This window comes from Heloderma suspectum, chromosome 2, assembly GCF_057233095.1.
Source record: "Heloderma suspectum isolate Gila_16-S chromosome 2, 16-S_ref, whole genome shotgun sequence".
In the NCBI taxonomy this organism is placed as follows: domain Eukaryota; kingdom Metazoa; phylum Chordata; class Lepidosauria; order Squamata; family Helodermatidae; genus Heloderma; species Heloderma suspectum.
Genome location: NC_139459.1, coordinates 182,317,728 through 182,344,573, shown reverse-complemented (window position 1 = coordinate 182,344,573; position 26,846 = coordinate 182,317,728). Strand labels below are relative to the sequence as shown.

General features: G+C 47.5%; 1 protein-coding gene across 1 annotated transcript in view; it reads left to right on the top strand.

Moving 5' to 3' along the window:
- The first annotated feature begins 661 nt into the window (after window positions 1–661).
- STAC3 (SH3 and cysteine rich domain 3) overlaps window positions 662–26,846 on the top strand; it is a 38,457-nt gene continuing 12,272 nt past the window's right edge. Inside the window, exons 1-8 of the mRNA XM_084832271.1 lie at window positions 662–829; window positions 6,295–6,364; window positions 14,429–14,684; window positions 17,449–17,546; window positions 19,793–19,853; window positions 19,948–20,039; window positions 21,217–21,283; window positions 25,502–25,548. Of these exons, the coding sequence (XP_084688397.1) occupies window positions 6,296–6,364; window positions 14,429–14,684; window positions 17,449–17,546; window positions 19,793–19,853; window positions 19,948–20,039; window positions 21,217–21,283; window positions 25,502–25,548 (690 nt within the window). The 5' untranslated portion in view covers window positions 662–829; window position 6,295. The remainder of the gene's footprint in view (window positions 830–6,294; window positions 6,365–14,428; window positions 14,685–17,448; window positions 17,547–19,792; window positions 19,854–19,947; window positions 20,040–21,216; window positions 21,284–25,501; window positions 25,549–26,846) is intronic.

Sequence of the window (26,846 nt, the reverse complement as noted above, 5' to 3'; positions counted from 1 at the left end):
GGCTTGCCTTACTGGGACCAGGCTTGGGGTGGGTGGGGGGTGGAGTTCTGCCATGAATATTTTGGATCCATTTTTCTGGAATCAGCGCTGAGCTCAGGTGCCTTGCATGCAGACCCAGGGGGAAACTCTGCAGAGACAGGCGCTCCTTTTAGTTACGACGGTCTCAAAATCTGCCAGGTATGGGGCAGTGCAGGGTGGAAAGCAGTCTTGTTAACTGAGCTTTGTTGGGCTGTGGGCCCTTGGTAGGTAGGTTTGATCAGAGGGGCATAGATGAAAAATAAGGAAACCTGGCGAGATCTTGTGTAGTCTCCATGTGCCTGGGTCTCTCTGCTGATAGGTCTTGATCTGGGACATTCTGATGAGGTGCTAACTTCCAGCATTGGATTGGTGGAAGCCTGTATCTCAAGCCATGATTTCTCTTTGAGGCTTCATGGGCAAATGGATCTTAGTTTTGGCCCATCTCCATGCCAATATCTGGACAATGCCCACTCGTCCCCAGTCCCCCATAGGTTGGCTGAGCTGTTGCGCTGACGTCTCAGGCAGTTTGGCCCACAATTCATGTCAAAGCTGAACAGTGTCCAATTTCTCTGTGTCAGCCCTCCCAATGGAGGGCAGCTGTCTTTTCCCCTCTTGTCCTGTCACTCGAGTTCCTTGTGGTGCTGGGACATCAAACTTTTACATGCTAAGACCCGGGAAGGGGAAACTATCCCCTCCATGGATCTCTAAAGTGACATGTCGGGCAGGCCAGGGGAGAGCTGACTCTGTGGGGACTGCCTGATATGTTCAGAAGGATTTAATCTGCAGGGAGTGTGAACCCGCATTCTTGAAGGTCAGTATATTATGAATCTCTCTCTCTCTCCCCCTCACTGCCATCAGCTACTGATTTCTTGCAGGGAAATAAGACTTGTCTCTTGGGTCCTAAAGTTGAGAAACATGGCAGATGTCCCTTTGTGTCCCCCCCTGCCCCCCGCCCTACCCACACACACTTACTTTAAGCGATTTTCTTTCTAAGGCAGAAGAATATGTATGTTTCAATCTGGAGGCTTAAAATGGCGGAAACACTTTCTGGCAGTGGGTGGGGAAAAAACTAAAGGAGGGGAGCGGGTTTCGTATTTCTGCAGAAATACTGCATTTTGCGGTTGTCGGTAGGCCATGGAGCGTTGGGAGGGATTCACCATAAGCTTTCAGTTTGTGCTTTTGAGGGGGGAAATGAAGATTCATGACTTCCTGAAGGCTGTTCTTTTTTGCAGCGCAGTAGCCCAGCTTCCACAGGTAGTTAATTCCCATTAAAAGTTTAAAGTGAAGAAAGGAGCTGTGCCACCTCCCTGGTTCCTGTTATTTTGGAAAGGGAGAGGAGGTGAGGGCTGTTTGTGGCCCTGATAGGAGTCCTGATGAGATGAAATGTGGGCCTGGTTTAACAGCTTAAAGTGCAAGGAACATTTTGTCCTTGGGGAAATAGCTGTTTTCAGGTGTAGAAAGTGAGAGGCTGAATTTTGCATAAGACTGGAGCTTGTGACTGTCTTGCAATTTGTGCCAGGAGGCTGTTCCTGTCTCTGCACCAACCTGGTAAATTAGTCGCTTACATGGCTGGCTGAGCTGGACGGCCAGGCAGCCATCATGAAACCTCTAGGAATCTGAAGCCGATGGCTGCTGTTTGATTGCTGCAGCGGCTTTGGATCCATTTGTGGGCACGGAGACTCCAGAGCCAGCTACGCATTGGAAAGCCCAAATGCTTTTGCGCTGCCAGTGACGTGGCTAACGGCAGGCACGGCTCTCTTTTGTGGTTGGCCACTCCCTGGCTCTGTCATAAAGTTTTGGAAGATGAGAGTGCTGAGCGGGGGAAAAAGGATCTTGTCAAGGGCCAAGAATTGCTTCCTGCTTTTACTTCGGGGCTCAGTTCTTCTGTTGATGAGTACCAATCCTTTTGGAAACTTCTGGAAAACTGTGCAGCCAGATTATTTTCAGAGGGCTTGGTCGGATGGGTTAGGAGTGTGTGTTTGCACCTTTGCCCACAGACTGATTTGTGACAGAGCTCAGCACTTGCCTGTGTTTTGCAAAACCAGGGCTTAAATATCTGGAGGAGTAATAAAGAAAAAACACCTCTGAGCATGTGCAGAGTGCCTTTACCCCACCACTGAGTAATCACAGTTTATTCCTACGCACCCAGGATTAAGAAGCAGGGCTTCCCAGATGACCTGCCTTTATAGCAATGAAGCACTTTGTTTATACCCCTTTAGTGATGGAATCCATCTGATCTCTCCAAGCAATAAGCCCTTAGAAACTAAATCTCTGGCTTTGTATATTAGCTCTTTACAAGAACTACTTACCCCCTTTCATTCCCCTTAACTGTACTGAAATCTGGGAAGCTACCCCCATACCCTCATGGGGAAAGCAGTGAATTTCTGCTGTGACTCACTTGATCAAATAACCCCACCGTGGGACATTTTACGATGGCTTCCAAATGTTGATGTTGTCCTTTGAGGATATTTTATTACAGATTTAAACTGCTTTAATGATCTTAGGACACCTCCCCCCGCCTCCAGAATTATATTTCCATCTGTATGGGGGGGCTAGACGACTCTAGTTCTCAGCACCCTGACCAAACTAGAATTCCCGGGATAGTTAGTGTGCGTGTGTGTGTGTGTGTGTGTGTGTGAGAGAGAGAGAGAGAGAGGGAGAGAGAGGGTCATGACAGCTATTCCTAATATAAATCCATAGCGTAAATATGTCCTTGATGCTGTGACTCCTGGAGCTGGGTAGGAAACTCTTTTAGAAATGCATTTTAGAAATGGACATGTAGAGGTTCTGTACTCACAGTGCTTAACGTGGATTGGGTCCTTTTTGCATCCAGGAAGTGGTCCACCCTTTTTACCAGCCTGAACTGAGAGTTAAACAAGAGGGTTAATCCGGGATAACTAATTTGTATTGGGTTTGAGCAGGAGCCCCTGGAGCAGTGGTAGTTTGGGGTCTACGTACAAGCCTAACACAAATACAAGGGACTCTGAAAATGTACCCTTAGTGAAGATAATAAAGATAATTCTCCGCTCTCCCCCCCCCCCCCCGCTCTTTGCTAGGTTGTCTCGGAGCGAAAAAAGACAGTGAATGCACCCAGAAAACACTTAATGATGGCACAGATTAGGAGCAATATTTGTTCCAGTGAAAGGAAATGATTGCTTTTGCTTTTCCCCAGAGGTGGCTGCAGTGTAGTACACATGAACAATAAAAAGCCCAGAGGTCCGTCTTCCCTATGAGTGAGATGACTCGTTCAGGAAATATGACCGTAGTCAGCAACTAACTTTGCCGGCGGGCCAGTTTCAACCATTTTTGCAAGCCGTGCTTAAATCAGAATTTGATATTGCCATCATCTAATTTGAATGTAAAACTTACTTTAGGTGGATGAGGCATGTTCAGTTCCACAACTGGCTTCCTGTGCGGCGTTCCAGACTAGAAGGCGACCTCAGTGTTACTAGTGAAAACGCCATTTAAAAATGGGCACAGGGTGATGGGCCTAGCACCCTCCCCCCGCTAGTGGTCGACTGGCTACTCTGAGCACTGCTCTCACCCTTTCTCTGTGCACTATGTGACATACCTTGGAGCAGGAGGTGCCCCCACAGCACCCTGTTTCTTCTCTGCTGTTGCTCTCTCTGGCTCCACTTTCAAGCCATTCATCAGCTTCAGGGAGCAGGCACGGGCATGTGTGGAAGAGAGAAAATTCTCTTCTCTCTTCACAAGCTGTTTTGCCTCAGTCTTTCTCTCGCCCTTTTGGTCTTTTGAAAACAAGAGGTGCAGAACGTCAGGCCCAGGGACCAAGTCCAGCCTGCCTGGGGTCCCAATCCAGCCCTCTGGAGCACTATGGATGGCCACGCCCCCTTTCCTCCTCACCACTTGTTGGGCTTTGGGGCAGTTCCCCACCCCCCATTCTAAAAGGCTGAAGGGCCTCTCCTAAGCTTAGTGACTGGCAGGAAGAGCTTTAAGCTAAAATACATGGGCAGTTTTGGTATTTTAGCCCCAGCCATTTGGATTTGGCCCTGCCCACTACTGGGATGCAGCCCCCAAGAGCTTCTCCAAAAGGGAACTTGGCCCATGGACTGAAAGAGGTTCCATGCCCCTGTTCTAAAACATTGATTTCTCCTGTCTCAGAAATACCGTGGGGAGATGGACAGAGTGGCACCTGAAGGAGAGAATTTCCTTCCTTATAGGTGCCAAGCAGTTTCAAGAGACAGAAGGTTGGTGACCGAGAGGACACCAATTCCACCCCTTCAGGGCTCAATCTGAGCCTGGGGGCTGCCAGTTGCTGACCCCTTAAACGTGATTCGTTTAGCTGCTTTTCTGTGGAACATTAAGTCATATGTGTTGTGGGAACTACCAAGAATACCAAACTCTGTGGGCATTGTAAAAGTACCTCTAGTGATTGCTTTTCTAGGTAGGATGCAGAGAAGCCGATCCTTTCTGTGGAAGCGGACAGATATCTGTGTGAGGTCTTTCATTACGCTGGATGATCAAACATTGCCAAGAACTGGACAATTCTCCCCAAGGTGGCTGAGGTGGTACTGTGGGAGCGCAGCACTATAAGGAACAAGGAATTAAAATACCATCTTGCCATCCTTGAGCCAGGCTGCACGTTTCCTTGGCAGCAATTAATTTGGTATGCCTTTCAAATTCCTTGCTACACCAGACTGGAGCCATCCCTCTGCCATGCCAAAGCTCTGGTAAACTAGTTTTCAGTCTCAGGAATGACATTCTTTGCTAGTTTGACCAGGATAGACCACAGAGCTTCTTTACTAACTTAGCTGCACATTTACTGGGTTACACTGGGGTCCAATTTCTACAGTTTGGAGAATCAGGTGGACTACACCACTTCAGGTTGACGGCTGATGGTTGCGCTTGTTTCTTTCTTTTTCAAGGGAGAGCATTCAGACTCCCTGCACACAGATGACTAGCACATCAGGAGAAAGTACTAAAGCTAATTTTGCCCTCATGTGCTAGCTGTCTCTGTGCGGGGTTTTTCTGTCTCGTACCACCACTGCCATGGGGGAACATTCAAACATCACAACCCCTTCACCTACACCCTGATGTGTTGCAATCCAAGGGAAACATTGCCACTGGAATCTGCCAAATTATGTATCTACTGGTCCTCATGATCTATCTAAATAAGGCTCCCAAAATTCTTCTAAGGCAGGGATGTGCCAACTGGTGCGTTGAATTTCAGATACAGAACCTCATATGAACCTTTTGCATTCAAAACCATGAGCTAAGGGTCTGCCGGCAATGCATAGAAAGGTCTTCTCCTTAATTATGTGTGAGCATGAGTTGTGATTATTCATCAGTGAGTAGGGTTGCTCACTCATTCATAAACTTCATGGATTGCTCATCTTTTGGAAGCTCTCCATTAGAGAGGGAGGTGGGAAGTATTATGGGCAGAGCCTTGTTGTAAGTTCATTCTCACAAGATACTAAATATAGTGAAGAAGCTTTTCAGTTTTAAAAAAACTTGTGTTGGGAAGGATGAAGGTGTTTGGAGACTGTAAAGTAAGAATTTACACAGCTGAGTTGTTTTGCAGAAATGTAACATAGGAGGACTTGTCTTGTTCTGTTCTGAAAACAGAAATTGCTGTGTAGGTTAATCAGGCCCTATATGAGCCATAGGAACTAGTCACTTGCTCGCCAACTCATATTTAGTAAATCAAATAATGCAACACGATACCTGTGATTGTATGCTGTAGTCTACAATTATAAGATGCAGCCTCTTGAGGTCCCACCTGTCTTGCCCTGCTGACGTTGTAAATGCTGGACTGTCTCATGTTTACCAGTTAAAAGGTGGTAATACCAGTGGGGTGAGAGGCATTCTCCACATGCTCAAAGGTACTCTTTTTACTGATGTTGGGGCTAAGCTCTGATGGTGAACTCCGGTTCTGGGACTAGGCCCTGGTCAACCTTAAAGTCTAGCCAGCCTGAGAATCTGGTTTCCCTTTGCTAGATGTTCATCCCCAAAGATGCCTGTGGCATTATTTCACCCCTTCCATCCCTGGGATTCCATTGGCTAGACAGCTGGTGCTGGCAATTGTCTAGATGTTTGTGGTTTCCCACGATGGGGCTTTGCAGAATATCAGGGCATGGGGTTTGAGCCTGGGGGAGATTGCCAGAGATGTGTGCCTGATGCACACACCTGGAATAGGTGCTGTGACCACCACCCCTGTCCCATGGGACTTTGACTCATGCCTCCCCCTAAGAGTGGAAGAGACCGGGTTTATATATTTTCTTCTTTATCTTTGCATCTGCTCTCTTCTCCATGCAGTATGACGGAAAAAGAGATTCTTGAGCCACCTGCGTCACCCACATCTGAAGGGGGCAAACCCTCGGAAGGGGTAAGTGCTGTTGTGGTTATTCTGAGAGGACAAGGAGGGTGACTCCCACTTCTAATTCCTGCACAATCAGCCATGGGGTCTGTCTGGAGGGACACAGTCCTTCGGAATGTCCTATGATGCCGGAACCTTCTGACTGTGGCCTTTTTGGCCACGGTGGCTGCAACCAATCAGATCTGGGAATCTCTCTCTCTCTCTCTCTCTCTCTCTCTCTCACACACACACACACACACACACACCCCTACCTTCCTGTGGTATCTCCCAAAGGTTAGGGTAGCCATTGGACCAGCTTGTCCAGCCTTGAATTTAAAGGAAGTTTTCTTTTACGGCCGCGATCCAAAGAAGCTAATTCAGGCATGTTCAATGGGATTTTTTAAAAACATGAGTTCTTGAACAGAAGGCCATCATGCTATAAGCCTTATAGTATAAGGCATTGGTCACCAACAAGCCAGAATTCTGCTGCTGCTTCTGCTTCTGCTTCTGCTTCTTCTTCTTCTTCTTCTTCTTCATACAGCCTGCCCTGTTTTGGTTGTGCCTTTTTTCTCTTCTGTACAGCTTGAGGCAATTGCCATATTTTTTTCTGTGAAAGCTAGACATTTTGATTGGCTGACATATTTTTTGTTTAAAAGCAAAAAAGAGATGGCTACAAAGTAGCATATGGCAGCTGTGAGGATTTCTCTTGCTTTTCTTCAATGCACAATTCATAGGACCAGAGGAAGCTATCTTCTACTGAGTCAGAGCTAGTTTTGCCCATGATGGGTCCATCTAGGCCATCCAGGCTAGGGATGATGGGAGAATCAGGGAGGTTCGAGCTTCGTCAGTGGTCTCCAAGTTCCACCTTGAAGCTTGGTCCACCTTGTTCCCATTCCTGAATTTTTTGTTGATGATGTTTGAATGGGAAAAGTGCACACTTGGTTGCACCTTTTTTTGAACTGCGCAAATAAATGCATCCTTTTCCCCCATTGAGTAAGGTGAAACTGCTTCCCCCTCCCCCAAATATGCATTTTAAAGTGCACATTTTTATTTAATAATTTTATTTCATAGATGTCTATACCACTGAGCATATTTAAAAATATCTTTAAATAGTTCACAAAATACATTATAATATACATTAAAATACAATTAAAATACTTAGAATTGCTAAAACATTAATATAAATCATGAATAAAAGCATTAAAATAAATTCAAATGAATTAAAACATCGCAATGACAAACAAACAGACTGGGCAGCGCATTCATCCAGGGAAGGCCTGGATAAAGAAATGAGTCTTTAAAGAATGAAATGTTTCTATCGAGTGTGTTTTGTGAACACGATCGCAAGCTTGGAAATTTGCAAGCATTGCCCGAAAAATGTGCTCACGAGTGCGGACAGGACAAGTGATGGTAAAAAAAAAAATCAAAATGAAATTCTCAAATATCCCCATCAGTGGATCTTTGGGGTTTCAGGCAGCAGTTTTTCCAGCCCTACCTGGGGATGCCAGGGATTGAACCTGAGATTTTCTGCATGCAAAGCAGCTGCTCTACCACTGAGCCACAGCCCTTCCCCACTTCCATGCATGTGGGGAACACAAACTGAGACTCAACCCAACATGCCTAACAGCACTAAACATGAGGATAAACTAATAGAATCATAGAGTGGGAGTAGGTCTTGTTGGCTATCTAGTCCAACCCCCACTGTTTAGTCGAAGATTCCAGAGCTAGGGCTGTGCTTGAAGACTTCCTGTGAGGGAGAACCCACCACCCTTCTAGGTAGTTGCTTCCATTGCCAAACTGCTCTTACTGTCAAAACTTTTCTCCTCATGTTCAATGCAGGCCTACATTTCTACATTACCCAGTAGATGTAGTTCTGTCCTCTGAGACAGCAGAGAGCAAAACTTTGCCCTCTTCAGTGTAACAACCCTCAGGCTGCCCCCTGAGCTATCAGAGTTGGCTGGGCGCTACCCACTCCACCCAGGTATCAGGATTTTTTGAAATCAACAGTTGTCCACTTTGCATGTCACAAGCTGCTTTTAAAAGTCCCTTTTGCATCTACCATTAAGTTGTCATGGTGCATGGAGGGTCGCTGTTCAAGAAACACCAGGCCCTTTTTAGGTCGGCAAAACTAGTTGTTTGGGTTTTGTTTTGGATCCTGGTCTAAATCCGCAAGGCATGCTGGGAATTTTGCAACAAGGAGGCCAAAGTTCTGCACTGTGGGGTGGAATACATTGTTCCAGTGAAGCATACGAATGTATTCAAGCTGCATAATTCTGCAGAAGTTGCTGGCATGTTGACCAGGTTGCTGGAATTTGGAGGAATTGGCAGAGGTGAGATAGGTTTGGGCATTAGAACATGTACCAGTGTGCATGTCTAAAAGGGAACTCATGCAGGGAAGATGTGCTAGCTTTAGATAAGGATGCAGCTTGCTCATCTTCTCTGTTGGGACATGAACTTGGAAGTGCAAATGGTGGAAGTTGGACTCGGTGGCCTTGTAGGCCCCTTCCAACCCTACGATTCTATGAAGTGTGAGCCATTTCTGCTTATACACACACGTGCGCGTGCACACAGTGGCGGTGCTCATTATATCTGAGGCCTTATGAGGTGGCAATGGGTTACATGGAGAGTGCTACACTAAATGGTCCTGTCCAGAATCACTCTGGTAACTAGTGACTGATTTCTTACCTCTGCACACTCCTCAACTCCTCAACTTGAAAGGAAGGACAGAAGCCCTGTAAATGAGCATGTTCGTGTGTGTCTTAGATTAAGTCCCTCTGTGACATTGCTTTCTGTTTTTAGAAAAGGCAATGCTTTATGCAGATCTTTGGGTCAATGGTTCGGGTCCAATAGAGCCCTACTGCTGGCAGCCAGCACAGGCCTGCTGCACGTGTGGCTGGCCCCCCCCACTGGCGGCGATGCAGTGCTTCCGGAGCAAGCCCCCAAACAAGTGGAAACGCACATTTCTGGAAGGGACAGGTCATGCCTTCCAGAAATGGGTGTTTCTGATTGTTTGGGGGCTTGCCCCCAGAAGCGCTGCATCGCCGCCAGTGATGGTAGGGTCTCTATGTGCGCAGCTGGGGCTGGCAGTGCTGGCTGCCTGTGATAGGGCTCCATTGGATCGAACCCATTGTCAGCAATGGGGTTTGTCTTAGGAAGAATAGGGAAATCTTAGATATTCAGGGAATCTCTTCTGTGGGATTCCCAGGAGCTATAGATGTTTGGCTCATGGGATACACATTTTTGAACAATTGATCATGTATTCCTTAAAAACTAATGTTAAGCACTTCCTTCCCACCTCCCACAGTTGTGGTGATTTTAAAGGTAGCACTCAAGGGTTGTTTCCTTTGCAAGAGAGAGCACTGGAGGCTTAGTGGCATTGTAATATCCATTTTTATTTACAAAGATAGATGTAGAGTCTATTGGAAGCACATAAAAACAGGCAGCAAAACCACTGTTCCTGAATCAGATTCCTAAAGCACCAGTATGCCACCACCAGCTGCTTTCCAGTAAACCCACAGCTCTAAACTCTCAGTTCTCTTCCTCTTTCCAAATTCCAACCTGCCTCTGCTTCTCGCTATTGCTCTGCCCATTGCCCATATTCTGATGGGTGTTGCATTCCACAGGAGAAGGAAATCAGGAAATTCCAGGGAGTGAGTTCCAGCCATCAAGGGACATTAATTTTGTGAGGTCCCTGATTGCTCAATAGTTGTCTGGGGTTTGGTCAACTCATAATAAGCTCCTACAGTGGTCTCTATCAGGTATTGTTATTCCCCACCCCACCCCAGCCTTCATTTCACATATGTAAAATGAGGAGAATAGCAGCCTACTTTACAGAGTTGTTGCACGACTTGCATAATGAAGTTATTGAGGGATGTATAGATGATGTTATTGAGGGATGTATAGATGATGATGATGAGTCACAAGAAAATGGAAAATCAGAGGCATTGCAATGGTAAAGCAGGATGAAGGGGGAGTTTTAGGTTCAAATGAGGAAAATCCCTGACAATTTCCCTTGCTTCTCTGCATCCACTTAACGCATGTGCACACAATACTTGGCAGACAGAAAGCTCTTTCTGAGTGTTCGAAGTGCTTCACGTGCATTCTCGGTAATGCTTACAGCAAGCCCTTTAAACCAGACCATTATTATGATAGACATGTTGCAGATTGGGGGCTTAGGGCTGAGACAGCGGCTTGCCTGAGGCCAAACAAGTGAGTTTGTCGGATTGGTAAAACTTGAACAAGGGGCTTCCAGATTCTCAGCGCAGCCTTTTTACCATTGTGCTTTACCACTTCTATACGCATTGTATGTGAAATGTGTGTAGACTGTCTCATAATCCAGAAACGATGACAGTGGATGTGAAATGGTGTTCTTCCTTCTCTTCCCATGCGTTGGGGAAGTTGTATGTCTTCCCTGAAGCCGATCTGGTGAGCTCTAGATTTCACGGGAGAATGTGACTGTGGGGAAAACTTGCAAGTTCTAAGAGTGTTGCTTGAGCTGTTGCAATTTATTTGGGTTCAAACGGAGACTGGCACAGCTTCTCCTGAGCGGGCCTCCTGCCTCTTCAAAGGAGCCACTGCCACCTGCTAACATGTCCTGGCCGCCAAGTTGAGGGGTGGGTTTTTTAAATCCCTTTTAGGGATGAGGGTCGGGTAGCAGGCAGCAGAGGGAATCAGACCCTGTGACCATTCCTGCAAATGCTCAGATGCACATGCACCCTTGAAGGTTTTCAGGTGTTCAGATGTAACTCTGGAAAGGCCACATCCCTTCTCAGGGTGAACACAAAGCTTGCACACCCAGCTCTAGCAACTTCTCCCAAGGCCCAGAAACGTGAGAAGACATGACATGCATCTTGCATGCATTCTCTGTTGCTGTTTTTGGGTAATGTACGAAGTGGGTCCATTTAGTCATGCAGGAAAATGCAGAGGTTAGGAGGCAGTATCCTGACCCTTGCCCTCTCCTGATAGTCTTCCACAGGCCAACACGTCTCTGCTCTTCATACTAACCTTCCTTTCAAAATGTCCCCCACCCAGGATTATGATCTTTGTTCCATTTTGCTCTTACCTGTGGAAAAATGTAAGGAACCCCTCTTGGAACTAGATATGTAAGGACCCCTTATGTATAAATGTAAATGTAAGGACCCCTTTTGGAAATAGATTTGTTTTCAGTTACAATACATCGGCTTTGCTGTCCTACCTATTCTGCTGAACCTAATGTCTTAGCACTAGAAGAGGGCTGGCCAGGACCAGCATAAGGTGGTCTTATTCTATTGAGCAGCGGTGAGCAACCTGTGGCCCTCCAGATGTTTTGGCCTACAACTCCCATCATCCCTCCCCATTGGCTATGCTGGATAGGACTGATGGGATGTTATAACCCTGCTATCGAGGGGCTACCCCATAGAAATGCACACAGAAAGCTTTTGCAGGAACAATCTGCATGTAGATATTGCCCCCCCTCCCCTCAAGCAAGAATCTAATGTCTTGGTATGGAATTTGTATTCTAATGCATTGTTTTGAAAGATGCTGGACTCAGCCCCAAGTTGTCAATTCAGTGATCTTGCTTAGCATTCAGTGGTGGCAGAAAGCTGCTGCAACACTCCAAATGCTGCAAGAATTTCCACATTTCATTAAACTGCCAAATTTCAGGATCCCAGGGGGCTCTGTATGTGCACAAATAAATGTATGTGAAACAATACAGGAGGATGAGTATTGGCTGGTTCTGTCCCCTGAGACATGTATTAGCAACTGTAGCCTTAGGAGAGAGGGGTTGCATTTCAACCACTGCTTTCTCCATGCTGACTCCATGCTTTCCAGCTTGTTGCTGTCCCAAGAGTCCTCTGCACGCTGCCTTGGCTGCCCTCCCTGGCAGCAGAAGCAACATCTGGGCCAGCGATGTGTCCTCCAGCCCCATGCCTTGCACAGACTGCACTGCTCAGGGTCAAGATGAACTTCATCATACCTATAGCGTTAAGTTACTTACTGTTAGCTGCAGGGCTGAAATCCAGAGATGGTGGCACCGTTAGGGTGCGTACAAATGCACATACCAATTAGTGTGTACTAGCATCTTTCCCTGCCCTCTCTCATGGCATGTGCCTGCCTCTTAGTTTTATTTATGTATTTATTATTACATTTCTATACCGCCTAATAGCCAAAGCTCTCTGGCCGGTTCACAAAAGTTAAAACCACAAAGTACAGAATAAAAACAGTATAAAATATAAAAGCTTCAAGCTACAGTATAAAAACACAACCACAATATAACCTAGCAGCAATGCAGAGATTTAAAATATAGTAACATATTTAAAACAGCAAAGTTAAAAGACTATAACGCTAAAATGCTGGAAAAAGGTCTTCATCTAGCGCTTGAAAGAGTACAACGTAGGCACCAGGCAAACCTCTCTAGGAAGCATTCCACAGCCAGGGTGCCACAGCAGAAAAGCCCCTCCTCCTGGTAGCCACCCGCCTTTAGCAGGGGCTCCCAGAGAGGACCCCCCTTTACTGTACAGTCAATAGACATATTGGCTAAACTGAATATTCTGGAGCCTGTCTTTTCCCTTGCCTCATTCTCCAGGCCTTTATTATTATTACTAGCGAATGGACCGGACTTAGCATGGGTTGGAATAGCCCTTTGTTTGATATAGCAAAGCCTTCAAGTAAAGTTGAAGAGAGCCAGTGTGGTGTAGTGGCTAGAGTCAGGAGATCCGGGTTCCAGTCCCCACTTGGCCATGGAAGCTCACTGAGTGACTTTGGGCCAGTCACAGACTCTTAGCCCAACCGACCTCACAAGGTTGTTGTTGTGAGGATAAAATGGAGGAGGAGCAGGATGATGTACGCCGCCTTGGGTTCCTTAAGGAGGAAAAAAGGTGGGTTATAAATGTAATAAACAAACAGACAAATATAAAGTTACGCAACTGTCAGAGTGGGACACATTCTGCCCACCCCGTCTGAGTGAAGCTGTGCCTGCTCGCATCCTTAGGCATGACCCCTGCTATGGTGCACCCCTACAGCCCCCCACATTTGTTTTTTGGGGCTATCTTGATTCTAGTGTGTTGCTTTAATGGGAGATGAAAATAAAATATTAGATAACTTTTCCTTCGAACAATGAGTGGTAGCTTTGTCAAACCATACGTTAAATACGTCCTTCAAAAAAGGGCGGGGAGCAAGTGAGTTTTGGTCATAGGCACATGGGCTTTAAATCTGATTGATGAATCAGTTCAAGAGAGTGTACCTGCTAAGAAATTTTCTTTCTCAGGAAGCCCCCGGTTCAAATCTATCTGCATCGTCCCCCTCCTCCAAAATCTGCAATATGGGCATAATAATGCTGACCTATCCTCCAGGGTTGTTAAAATGATGGCTGAGATTATGGGTAAAATCCAACCGATGTCCTACTTACAGCAGACCCATTGAAATGAATGGGATGCAAGTTAGTCATGACTAACTTAAGTTCCATTCATTTCAATGGGTTTACTCTAAGTAGGACGTCGGTTGGATTTTACCCTATACTTGAAATTATATAAATGCTTTGTCGAGTAATTATTATTAACCAATTAGTTGGTTAAAAGGCAGGTGACTAATCAACTAAAGAAAATAAACAAATCTTCATTTGGTTGCTAGTCCTGCTTGAATGCCAGTGTAAGGAGATCGCTCCATAGTGCAAGCTGATCTTGTGCTGTGGCTAAACAGCCGGACCTGGCTGCTTTCACCACTGCAAACCAACAGCTTCTTTTCTTTTTGGTGGTGTGGTGAAAAAGCCACTGCACACGAACAGTGAGCTCTGTGGTAGGGCTTCCATGGAGCTGCATGGCTGCCACAGCACTGCTTCTGTATGTACATTGGACATTGGTTTGTGTTTGGGAAGACACAGATTTGGCAGGCAGGAATCTGGGGTTCTCTTCCCTGGTTTTTGCTTCAGAAGCCCTGTGGCTCCCTTGGGTGTTCCTCCTCCATTACTTTGCCTCCTTTTTGAGCTAGCCATGGACAAGCTGGGCGTTTGCATGCCAATGGCACTGGTTGCTAGGGTTCCCTGTTGGCATCTCGAAAGTGCTGATTGTAACCCCCCCATCCTGCCCTGCCCCCACCCACCCCACCCTGGATCCTCAGCTGCAGCGGCTAAAGCAGCTTTTCCAACGCAAGCCCAAGGAAGAGCCTGTCCCAGAAGAACCACAAGCCAATGGGGAGCTGGTCAGCCCCTCGGGGGGACCCATCTACTACATCTATGAGGAGGAAGAGGAGGAGGAAGACGAGCCCGAACCACCTCCGGAGCCGGAAAGACCAGTCAACGACAAACCTCACAAGTTCAAGGATCATTACTTCAAAAAGCCCAAGTTTTGTGATGTCTGTGCCCGCATGATTGTCCGTGAGTGTTGCCTGAGGGGGGCGAGCTGCAAGGGGGATAACGGTGGTCAGAAGGTTGCTTTCTCCTCCTTTTCTCAGAGTTCCTGAGCCTTTAACAATGGCATAGCAGGCAGAGATCCAACAGGTGTAGCTTTTCCTGTCACTGCATCTCTGTGCTGAGGGGAGTTTCACTGCTGAATTTCTATACGACATGCACCTGTTAAAGGCACACGAGCCCTGCCCCTAAGACAGTAGTTAAGCTTATGTGGTAAAGGGGGAGGTTGTGAAGGGAGATGGGGAAGGGTTTGAGGGGAGGTCTGGCATTGGGAAGGCATGGATTTTAGGGACAGAGTAAGGCAGTAAGATGGAGAGGTTATGGGCTAAATGTTGACTGGGGTGGTCTCTCTCTCTTTCACACACACACATGCATGCATGCTCACACACATTCTCTCTCACACACACACCTCTCACATGCTGTCTCTCTCACACACAGACATGCTCACTCTCACACATGCTTTCTCACACACAGCGACACACGCACTCTCACACACATGCGCATACACTCACTCACTCTTACACACACACACCTCTACCTCTCTTGTGTAGAAGCAGCCATTTTAAAGCTGAGAAAGCAAATGGCTGGCCACAGCAGTTCTCTTTCTCAATAAGTTGTGGCTCTCCCCCAAAATCTGTAATGTAGCAGGGAGGGGGAGAATGAAGTTAATCGTCGTATTTCCCTCCCAACTTTGAAAGGGCTGAGGTGGGGTGAATAGGCAGCATGATCTATCTGTGTTCTTCTCCCCCACATATCATTACACGCGTACCTAGGTCTGGAAAGGGGGTGAGTCAAACAGTTCTCTCATGAGGTGAGGGCCTGTGATATTCATGAGGTATGGGAAATGGTTCACTCCCTGATCCATCCTTCTGGCACAATTGTTGCCCAGAGTGATGCCTGCCTTCCACCAATAGTGGAGAGGAAAGGATTGCCCTTGCCCACTGCCCAAAACTTTACTAGCTTGGCCAAAGTTTCCTCCTCCTGCACTTGCCAGAAAAGGAGGACTTAAAGCCAGGCCAACAAGCAAACCAACCAACCAACCAACCAACCAACCAACCAACCGTGTTTGACATTTTCACTGCTATTTCCATCCATCTCACATTAAAAGAAAGGTACCTTTAAGAGGAACGGGAGCACTCTGCACACGTTCAGGCTGTGTGAGTGATCCTTTGGTCCATTTTAAAGAGAGGTCTCTAGTTGGCACCTTTTACAAAGGAAGCTCAGAGGCAGTCAGCTATAGGTGCCAGAATGCTTGAACGCACAAGCTGGTGAGCTCAGGGGACAAACTCCATGTGAGGGAGCCAATGCCATGTCTTTAAACGCAGGCCTCCCTCCACCAAAAGCAAACAGCCCACGTGTAACATGGAAACGGGATGCGTGTCAAGGCTGAGCCGTAGTTGGCTGTCAGAGGTGAACTGGGAGAGCCAGAGTGTTGGAGCCAAAGGACACACAGAAATATATCACACCTAGGAAGACCGCATTGCTCATGCTCGGCCCTGACCTAAACAAGCCACCTTCTATAGCCCCTCTGGCCCCGGAGTGCCCAATAGCCAGCCTGGCTGAGTGGGGCTAGCCCGAAGTCTGAGAATACCTCCCTGTTCCAAACTGCAATTCCCCCAGTTCACCACGGGGGGCAGTTGCACACAGAGCTTGAAGGTCCCCAACAATACAGCAGCCCCTGGAACTCCTGACAGAGAGATTGCAAGTGCTGAAGACATTCAGAGAGTGCTGCTGAGCATGTGATGTGACCCAGTTCCTGCGGCCATTTCCTCCCCAGTTTGGCTCTGATACTGAAGTGAGTCCAGCTGGGAGATAAGTGGCCTGCAAGGGAAAGCTAGGGAGAGGAGATGTCCCCTTTTACGCTTTTAAAAGGCATCTCCCATCCCCGGTTTTCAGGGTCTACATCAAGGGTAGGCATGGTTGGGCACCTGCTGAGGGCCCACACCTCAGCAGGGGCCCGCTGACCAGAGCCCCCTGGAGTTGCTCCCCCTCTTCACCACTGCAGCCCGCTTGTTCGCCTGCCTCTTGTTCTGGCCCAGAGCTCAATCTCTCGTCCTGAACACTGCAAGGTTCCATATTTCAAAGGTGTCTCCATAACCATGTGGCCTAGAAACTTGCTTTTTAAAAAGAGAGACAGAGAGAATTTAGATTACCAAGTGTCCAAAGTAATGACTAGACAGGCAGATTCCAAATGACAAAAGATGAATAGTTAGGGTCAATGTCAAGGGTAGGCACGGCTGGACACCTGCCGGGGGCCCACACCCCAGCAGGGCCCACTGACAAGAGCCTCCTGGAGTTGCTCCTCCTCTTCACCACTGCAACCTGTTTGTTCAGTGTCCTCTCATTCTGACACAGACAACAGCAGTGGTGGTGAGGAGGAGCAGCAGAGGCCATGGCCTGCTTGCTCCCTGGCTCCCTGCCTGTCAAGCCAGCAAGTGGGAGTAGTGCAGAGAAAGAGGCGGAGGAGCAAAAGCAGCCAGGGACAATGGTGGTGAGAAGGGAGACTCACTGAGGGAAGGGGGCCACTGAGGGTGTCTTGACCAGAAGCCCTCCAAAACCTAGGGCTGGCACTGCCTGCTTTCAGTGTGATTGAGACAGACCTACCTTGAAAGACATGAGTCTGATGCTGTCACCTGTAGTTTGGTCCCTAGAAGTGGGGGGAGTTTTCGGGGGGAGGGAGGTCGCCTTGGCCCATGTTGCCACCAACTGATTGCCTCTCTTTCTGCTTTAGTCAACAACAAATATGGCCTGAGATGCAAGAATTGCAAAACCCACATCCATCATCACTGTCAAAGCTATGTGGAATTTCAACGCTGCTTTGGCAAGATTGTAAGTGCCCCTTGCTGGCCCCAAACGCAAAGTTTCCGCTCTGTGCTACTTGCCCTGCCTAACATGATACGTTGTGCTGCGGGCCTGGACTATGAGTCTGGATCACGTTAGCCTTATAACTTGAAGAGTGGAAAATGTTGAGGCATAGGGAGCAGGATGAGATCTTCCCGCAGAGGCAGGCTAATGTGAGAACAGGGGAATCTCTCTGATTGCTGTAATAGGGAACATAGCAGAAACTGTGTGATCAAGATACTACGTATTACTGGGTAGCCTAGTGCTGGCAGCTAGAATAAATTTAGCTGAAATGGGAACATTTTTGTGTATTGTCATCAGATATGTGGATCCGGGATATCATTGAGATTAACTTTTTAGACAAAATGGCTGGAGCAGGGGATATTGCAAAAGTCCTTTTTGAAAATGTATAGAAACCATTTAATTTTGTTCTAGGGCCATCAATACCTTAATCATAGTGTAGAAGACCATTTGACCATGGATGAGAAAACTAGATTTAGGGTCCAATCCTATGGTTGATAGACAGCGGCTAGACGGCCATAGGATTTTTCGTTTTTCGGGAACTGACCTCGGAGCCCGCGCTTGGGTCCCAGTTCTTACTCCATGCTGTGTCCACCCTGTTGGTTTCTCCCAAGGCTGATGTGCATTTAACAAATATCTGAACGGTAGGAACTGAAGAGCTAGTAGTTTGCCTAACCCCACCATGGGATCCCTAGTACTGCAAGGAGCTATACCCAGGTCCCCCAGATCTAAGGGCCACTTTGTGTGTGAGGTTTTTCCTACATGAGAAGAGCTTAATGTAGAAAATAATGCGCAACCTGAACATCAGTCACCATGGGTGAGTCTTGCAAATGTGTGCATTTCACTGCTTATGTGCTGGCAAGCCACAGCTTGCCAGCAGCAAGCATACGCCCATATTTAGACAGAGCACAAACAAACAAATGAGGATTGTGCATTCCACATTGTAACCTACATGTGGATTGCATCAGGTTTCCTATATGGACATGATTAACTTAAGTCCCATTCATTTCAGTGGGTCTCTTCTAAGTAGGACTAACGTTGGATACAACCCTTTGACTTTAAAAGACCTGATTCAAATCCTTTTCTTATCTTGGATTCAGTGCATAGCCTTGGGCAAGTTGTTCCTTGGCTTCAGTTCACCATCTGCAAAATGGGAACAGCAACCCAACTCAGAGGAGTTTTGTGGGTGAGCAAGATCAAGATTTATAAAGCATTTTTGCATATTATTAAAGTCCTATGCAGATGGTGATATGTTGTTTTTCAAAAGTGTTGCACTGAATGTTCTACTGTGAACATTTTGGACATGCTTTGGCGAGGACCAAAATAGTCCTCCCAAAAATACTTACATTTACTTTTTTCAGTACTGTTGGCAGTTCGCAGTCGTCATTTTCCAGGGCTGCGTCTGCTTTGGTGCCCGTTTCCCCTGTGATCTCGCCTTCCTTGAATGATCTCTGCCAACCAGGGATCACATAGTGAAAGTGATGACATAAGTGAGGGCAAACATAGCTGAGATATAGTTAGGGCTTCCTGAACAGGTTGTGTGGATGAGCCCATCCAATCAGGCTCTCCCCTAAGCAGGCCAGTGAAAAGGGCAGGGGTCATGGCACAGAAGCAGCCTTGTTTTTGGACATTGTCTCTCCTTAGCGATGCACTGAAGAACAGCCCCCTTCCTGCAAACAGCTGTTACTGAATCCCAGTGCCGCCCCCTTGCGACCTGCCATTAGTACTTGTCTTATTTGAGAGGGGAGGGCACTATAATCACTGTATCTCAGAAGCTCTGTGCCTCTAGGCCAGGGGTGGGCAGCTTCCAGATGTTTTGGCCTAGAACTCCCGTCAGCCCTAGCCAGCATAACCAATGGTGTGAAATCATGGGAGTTGTAGGCCAAAACATCTGGAGGGCCACATGTTGCCCACTCCTGCTCTAGGCAAACAGTTTTGCACTCCATTCATAGTACTCACCACCACTACCACCAGTCACCAAAAGGCAGCGTTCTTTCTGCATTCGATGGGAAAATTGGCAAAGAATGACCTCCTTGCTTTTCGGCCGAGCCCTATTTTTACAGCATGGATATCTGAGCTGGGGGTAGGGATATTCTTCACAGATGGGTGCTGATGCTGTTGGAAGCCCCCCCCCCCAGTGTTGGAGAGGGACGGGTTTTGCCCCTTCTTTGCTACACCCTTGCCTGTGCATAATACTCGTCTTCGCCCTGCAGCCCCCAGGTTTCCGGCGTGCTTACAGCTCTCCATTGTACAGTGCCCAACAGCGTGCTGGTGGTAAGTAATGAGTCCCGTGCCTCCGCCCCTTGCATGGTGGACATCTTCCATTATGGCAAACAGCAATTTTTTTGGTTTTGGTCTCATTCCACAGCGAACAGAAGCGACCCCGTGTTTGAGACCCTGCGGACGGGTGTTGTCATGGCAAACAAAGAGCGCAAGAAAGGGCAGGATGACAAAAAGAACGTAAGGGAGCTGGTGTGGGGAAATGTCCTAACATGAGAAGGTGGTGGATCTGTCATCTCATAGCCACAGCATCCTCCTTCACTGACAGCCAGGGCAAGACCCGTCAAGTTGGAGTGGTGGGATTAGGAGTCAGCTAGTTGTAAAGCAAGGGTGTTGCTGGTCCCTGGCCATTCATCATGCTGGCTGGGAATGATAGGAGTTGAAGTCCAGAAACATTTAGAGGGCCGCAGGTTCCCCATCCTTAAAGGGTTAATGCAATGTACAGTATCGAACGTTTCTGTCTTTTGCACCCTCCCCATGTTTCCAGTCCCTGATTCCATACTGCAGTGGAAGGCTGCACCGTTCAGAGTGCTCGCTCTTTCTTTGCATAGTGCCTTTCTCTGATTGGAATGGCATGTTACATGAAATGCATAGTGACTGCCAGAACAGCAAGGGTGTGGTTTAGTTCCCCCACCCCAACCATAATGTCTAGGACAGCTTCCTTGTGTCCTGATGATGTCAGGTTTATGTGTTTCCCTGCCCACATCCCATTGCATTGGTTGCAGCTGCTGCAGGGTGGAGAAATGCGCAATGCTATGAAGTAGGGCTGTGAGAAAGGGGAAGGAGGGATTAAGCATATGGCTGCTGTTATCAGTGGCAACCACCCATTTAATGTATAGTTCCAGCCTCAGACGGCAGATGGGGCAGGTGGGCGACTCTGACTACTGCAGCAGGGGAGACGATACCTAACCACTTCTTCCCAACCATAGAAGACTAAAGGATGTAGCACCTTGAGGTAGGTTGGGAATCGGCAACCCTACTTCCCCAAATCCCTCTCTGGAGTCCCACAGCAACTACTGACAGATTGAGAATTTCCTCTTCACAGGAAGAAAGGAAGGTGTATGCCATGGTAGGCTCCATTTATGTAACTAGTACTTGTGCTACACAGTTTTCATGCTGCTATGCAGGATGATGTATAAACATCAACCAGAATCTCCTGGGGGCTTTCCTAGTGTCATGTTACCCAGAAGTCCCTGCTGTGCTTGCCCCTTGACTCCATTCTGTTTCCCAGAGTCCCTCAGTGCCAGGAACCTGTGTCCTACAGCCCTATTTATGTGGCTGAGGATGCGTCATTGCAATCGGCAACAAAGGATGTGCTATATACACCTTCTGACATATTTCCTTTCCTGCTTTCTAGCCGTTGGCTGCTATGATGGAGGAGGAAACAGAGGTCCCTAAGCAAGAAGGTGGCAAACCTGAGGGAGGTAAGTTAACAATCTGCTCCAAGAAAGGTCTGCAATCCAAACATCCGCTCATCAGATGTCAAACTCATGTAGACTAATTATACAAGAGGCAGAAGCAGTAAAGAGGTGGGGGTGGGGAATGGTTCACTACAGATCAAACCTTTCAACTGCACTGTACCAAATGAGTGATACCCAATGACAACATCTGTGCATACACAATAGTTTTAACACAAGGCAATTATTAATGATTTTCTCAAAACTCCAAGCCAGTTCCCAAGTAGCCTTTTGTTAAAACTATTGCGTATCCTTACCCTAGGGGTAGACAACGTGTGTCCCTCCAGATGTTCTGTCCTAAGCTCCCGAGCCAGCATAGCCAATGCTGAGGGATCATGGGAGTGGTAGGCCAAAACATCTGGAGGGCCACAAGTTGCCCACCCCTGCCTTACCCCATGACTACCAGCAGAATAAGTTATGCAAAATAAGTAAATATGTGCCAATATTGAAATATCCAGCTTTTTTTTTTTGGTGCAGAATTTGTGTTACCTTCCTACAGAATTTTAATTACAACACAGCACATGCAGCCCTTGCTATTGCTTCTTGTCTGATTTGTCGAATTATCGGTGAAGTCATGCAAACAGCATGTTTAGCAGACGTCTGACTTCATGGGAGTGACTGATAGGAGCCCTCTTCCTTCTGAAAAACATACTGCGAGAAACAGCCCCAACTGGACTTTGGGGACAATGTTGGCTAATATGGAAGGTGGCTTTCTTCCCAACCCTTTTGGAACTTACTTGTGCCAGATTTTGTTTCCTGGGCCTTCCGACACAGCCATAACCACTGGGATAAGCTGCAGATAAGGTCTACCAAGGGGTAGTAAAACCCTTGTCAGCCGTCATTGGGCAGAGCATCCTGATTCCTGCGATATGTCACATGACTGTGCAAATGCGGTGCGTGTTCCTGGAGTCAGTGGTGGCTAGTGGCTCCGATTTTGGTGGGGCTGTAAATCCATTTGGGGTTTCAGTCAGAGCCACCCAGAACTCCAAAGGAGCTATCCATGGTGCTGAATCTATTTTGGGGATAGTGTTCGGCACCTTGTAGGGACACATTTTCCACTAGCCCAGGAGTTGCATAATCTGGTTATGTCTCCTAGCGGCACTGGACTAATGGATGCAAGTGGCCTATGAGTGTTGAGTGATCACAAAGAGTGGCTGTGGGTACTGGGCACTGAAGGTAGGTTTGAAAGTCTATGCATGGTGACATTTCAGAAGCTGATCTGGTGGTGATGGGAGCCACAGTAAGATTTCCTTTGGTCAGTGGGTGGGGTTTTAGTGGTCTGCGTAACTTTTCTCATTGTGGGTTGTTTCCCTGCTCATTCCCCCTTGGCCCTTCAGCCAGCTCTGCCCAGTATCCCAGGGGACTTGATGGCAGAACCCATGTTGTCTGCTGCCAAGTCCCCCATACCTTCTCCGGTTGTGACCCTGATCGTGGCTGGAGCCTTAAAAAAAATAAAGAAATATTTTCTTTGTGCAAAATGGGGCCGAAAAATAGTTTTATGTTTTTTCCAGCTCCACTAATGTGCACAAATGTCCGATGATGATGACGATGTGGTTGTTGCATTTTCGCAGTTGTGCAAGTGCACAGCTCCGGCTGTCCCAAAGAGATATGCTTGCCTTGTCCAGTACCTTATATGTTTCAGCTGTCAAACATGCAAGGTAACCTACAAGAAGACACTGTACTGTATATACATGCAGTTTACAGTGTAAACATGCTGTCAAACATGCAAGGTAACCTACAAGAAGACACTGTATATAGGCTGATTTTACAGCCTTTTAGAGTTGGCAGGTGGGGAAAAGGAGTGCCGACCACTGGGAATGCCCTGAACATGGGGGATGGTCAGGGCATGACCACTGGGGATACCCTGCTTCGAATGGTCAGGGCATGGATGAACATTGGGGATGTATGGCCTTTGGGGGTGCCCTGTTTCAAATCCCCACTTGCCCAAGCCCCCAGCATGTCATATTTGTAGAAACAAACAAGCCACCCCCCTTTTCACACCCTTTCATCTTAGCTATCAAAGGAGCTGACAAAAGTTGCCACAGTTAGTGCAGACCTGAGGGAAAGGGGTGGCAGCATGTAGACCTCTGTGAAAAAGAGTCTCAGTGTCAAAGAGAGATTGTGGCCATGCTTGGGAAGAGTGGCAGGGGATTCTGCTGCTCTTGTCAAGCAGCTCGCTGCCCAGTGCTGCAACCCATGGTGGGTTGGCATGTCCGGGTTCAGATGACACTCCAACCCATCATGGGTTAAACAACCCCAAGAACAAGCTATGGGTTGTTAGAGTGGCTTGTTGCCCATGCACAAGCCACCCTGTGGGAATCAATCTGGGTTGGGATGCCACAACAACCCACCATGGCTTGTCACCCATGATGGGTTGTCGTGTCATGTGAATCCAGCCAGTAAGACCTATACAACAATAGACATGGGTGGATAAAATACAAGGCCATAGCTTGACTTACAGAAATAAAATCCCAAAACATAAATCAAATATTTCTATTTATACAATAGTTAAAGACCAAAGAAACAATAAAACAGAACACAAGCAGAAAGTGTAGACTAGTTCGATAATATTTTAGACAGTGTCCTCATTGCTCTCAGCAAGTATTTAGCTGCAATTTTTGTAACAGACTCTTTTGTATCAAAAAGAAGAAAAAGGACATAGTATTCAGATGATCTTCCTGGATACAAAGAGATTAATGAGTTAATTAACTCATCATGGAGGTCTTAATAAAAATTACAGTTTCTTCTGAGCCACGAGGACATAGTCTGTTGGAATAAGGTATCCCGCTGAATCCCCCATCCAAGAGGGCTGAGGGTCTCACATTAAAACATGCGAGGGCAAACGCCCTCCGGTACTTTGGGAGGGTGACAATTATGTGGTTGTAGTTTACTTCTCCTAAAACAGGGAGTAAAAACCTCTGGCCTGCAGGTTGTATTTGGCCCATCTCGTGGCCCCATCTGGCCCGCAGAGGCCTCAGGCAAGGCTCCGCCCCCTCCAAGAAGCGGGAGGGACCGGAGAGTGACTGTGCCATGGCCTCAAGGAGTGCTCCTTGAGGCTGCGGCTCAGCGGGATTGGTTCCTCCCTTGTCTTCCCCAATTAGGGAAAGGGATGGGGGAGAGAAGCCATCTTAGGACTCGGCCGCTGCCTTGAGGAGTGAACTGAGTCAGCTTCACTCCTTCCTTGTCTTGGAGAGGATGAGGGAGGAGAGAAGCCAGCTGAGTCCCTTTCTCTGTGGAGAGGCAGGGATGGAGCAATTGCTCTTGCCTGTCTGTGCACTGAGAAAGGGTCAGCCTCTCTCCGCATGAAGAAGGGAGTCCCGTTCTCCAGGACACAAACAGGCTGGCCCTTTCTCCATGCAGGAGAGGCATGAAGCGATCATTCTGTGCCTCTCTGTGTATGGAAACAGGGAAGGGAGGCCAGATGATGTCAGGGGGCAGGGCTTCAGGAGGGAGGGGTCCACCCTTGGATGTCATCCAGCCCTCAGAGCCAATCTGGTTCTCCACCCCAGCCCGGAAAGACCATCCCCTCTGGCAAAGTGCGTGGTGCTGGAGGCCATCTTGATCGCCCTGTCACTTCGTGAAAAATGACTGGTCTACATAGGTGTGCCTGAGTTACCAGGAAGTGTGGGAAGATCAAACACCTGGCCACACTGCGGGAAGAGGAGGACTGGTCTAAGTGGGTTCTAATGTTTTACGCATCTAAACAAGAACAGGACAGTGCCAAGAAGCAGCAAGGACCAACGTGGTCATTGTATTTCCCGCCTCCCCTCCCTTTAACTGCTGTTGGTACTGCTGTCATTGTGGTTGACAGCTGCTGACAGTTGCTGTCTATCCCTTGTACTGGTCTTTAACTATAGGAGAAATGAAATGAAAAAGATGAGGTGAACAAAATGAACACAGCGCACAGACAAACGCGTTACTGCTGTAACGTGGAACATAAGGATGAGCATGGTCAAAGCATCAAAATGGACTGAAGAGATTAGCTATATGGATTCTTCATTTTTAGGCACAAAGAACAAAACCATGGAAAAGGGCTGTTGTTGGGGGAATTTTATTTTCAATGCCTCAGGCTGGTGGCATGGGCCGGCGGGGAGGGGAGAAGCAACTGTCTGAGTTCTGCTCTTTCCTTGTCTGCCCCACCCCCTCTGAATGCTGCCTGTCTCTTTTTTCTTTTTGGGCATCCAGGGAATCCAGAAGGACAGAAGGCAGAGAAGAATACCCCTGATGACAAGGTGCCTACTTGCCTGCCCCTTTCCTCCTTTGGGGTGGAGGTGGTGTGCGTGTGTGTGTGGTGTGCTTGAATAGCGGAGCTAGGGCACAAGCCTGCCTGGGAATTGCACACGGATCTGCAAAGCCCCCTCCTTCCCCAAATCCCAGACATGTGTGGAGTTGCTCAAGGGTGTTTTCCCTGAGCTGCTGTGATAATTGAAATGGCCGCAGGCTGTGAATTGCATGGGGAAATGTCAGCACGAACCCAGCAATTCACATTTGTGGCGTGTGTGTACCAGCCCTTGGTATTAAGGTGCTCAGTGTATACTTACTGGGACTTTAATTACTTCCCACCCCCCATCTCCAAGCCTGACTTGGCATTAAAAATAGGTCCCAGGGCTAAGCCTTGTTGAGTCCTCCTGGCTTAAATGGTCTTGGGCAAGGGTGGGGAGACTTCAGGCATTAGGGATCTATTTTGTTTTGTTTTTTAGTAGAACCCTGAGATCCACCCACAGGAGCCTGGTGCGAAAGACATATACACTTAGGATTTAAGAATTCTGAGCCCAAGCATTTGAATATTAGAACTGAATGGAGCACACAGCCCTCCGCCTCCCCTGGTTACCCCAAGCTTTCTTCATTTCAGCAGTATAGTTTCGGCGATGTCTGATGAAACCTTAAAGAGTTGTGAGGCTGGCAAGAAAGCAAGACTTCCAGTGGCCTAGCCCTGGTTCTTCAGAATCTTGCATAGCTTCTTGTCCTCCTGATGGACTTGGGGAAAATTCAGTTAAGCAGATGCATGTATCAGCTTAACTGGCATCATTTCTTCAGTCTGCACAATTTGATTTTTCTTGACGCAGAATTCCCACCCCCAGCCCCCTTTAGTACAGTGCTGATAGTCTTGATCAGGTGTTGTGGAGCAGGGGATTGGCTCACTTTTTGCTGTGGCTCACATACATGACCTGTGTTTTTCTGAACAACTTATTTTAATCACCCCCTTCCTGATGCTAATTAGGAGCGGGGAGAGAGAAAGAGGGTGACTACTATGCCATCACATTTTTCAACCAGGGTTGTTTTTAGTATTCTGACGGCAAAAATAATAATGTCATAGCAGTTACTCTGATACAGTCTAGATTTGCATCCTGGGTCTTCAGCAACATCTACGTATTTGCCCTGTTAGATTGACGGAAGTCCACAAGTATAAAAATGAGGTGGCTGTGTGTGTGTGTGTGTGTGTGCGTGTGTGTGTGTGTGCGCGTGCGCAGGGGGAATATGCCTGCCTTTCATGTCCCAGTTCACTTCTTCACTTAGCAGTTTCCCAAAG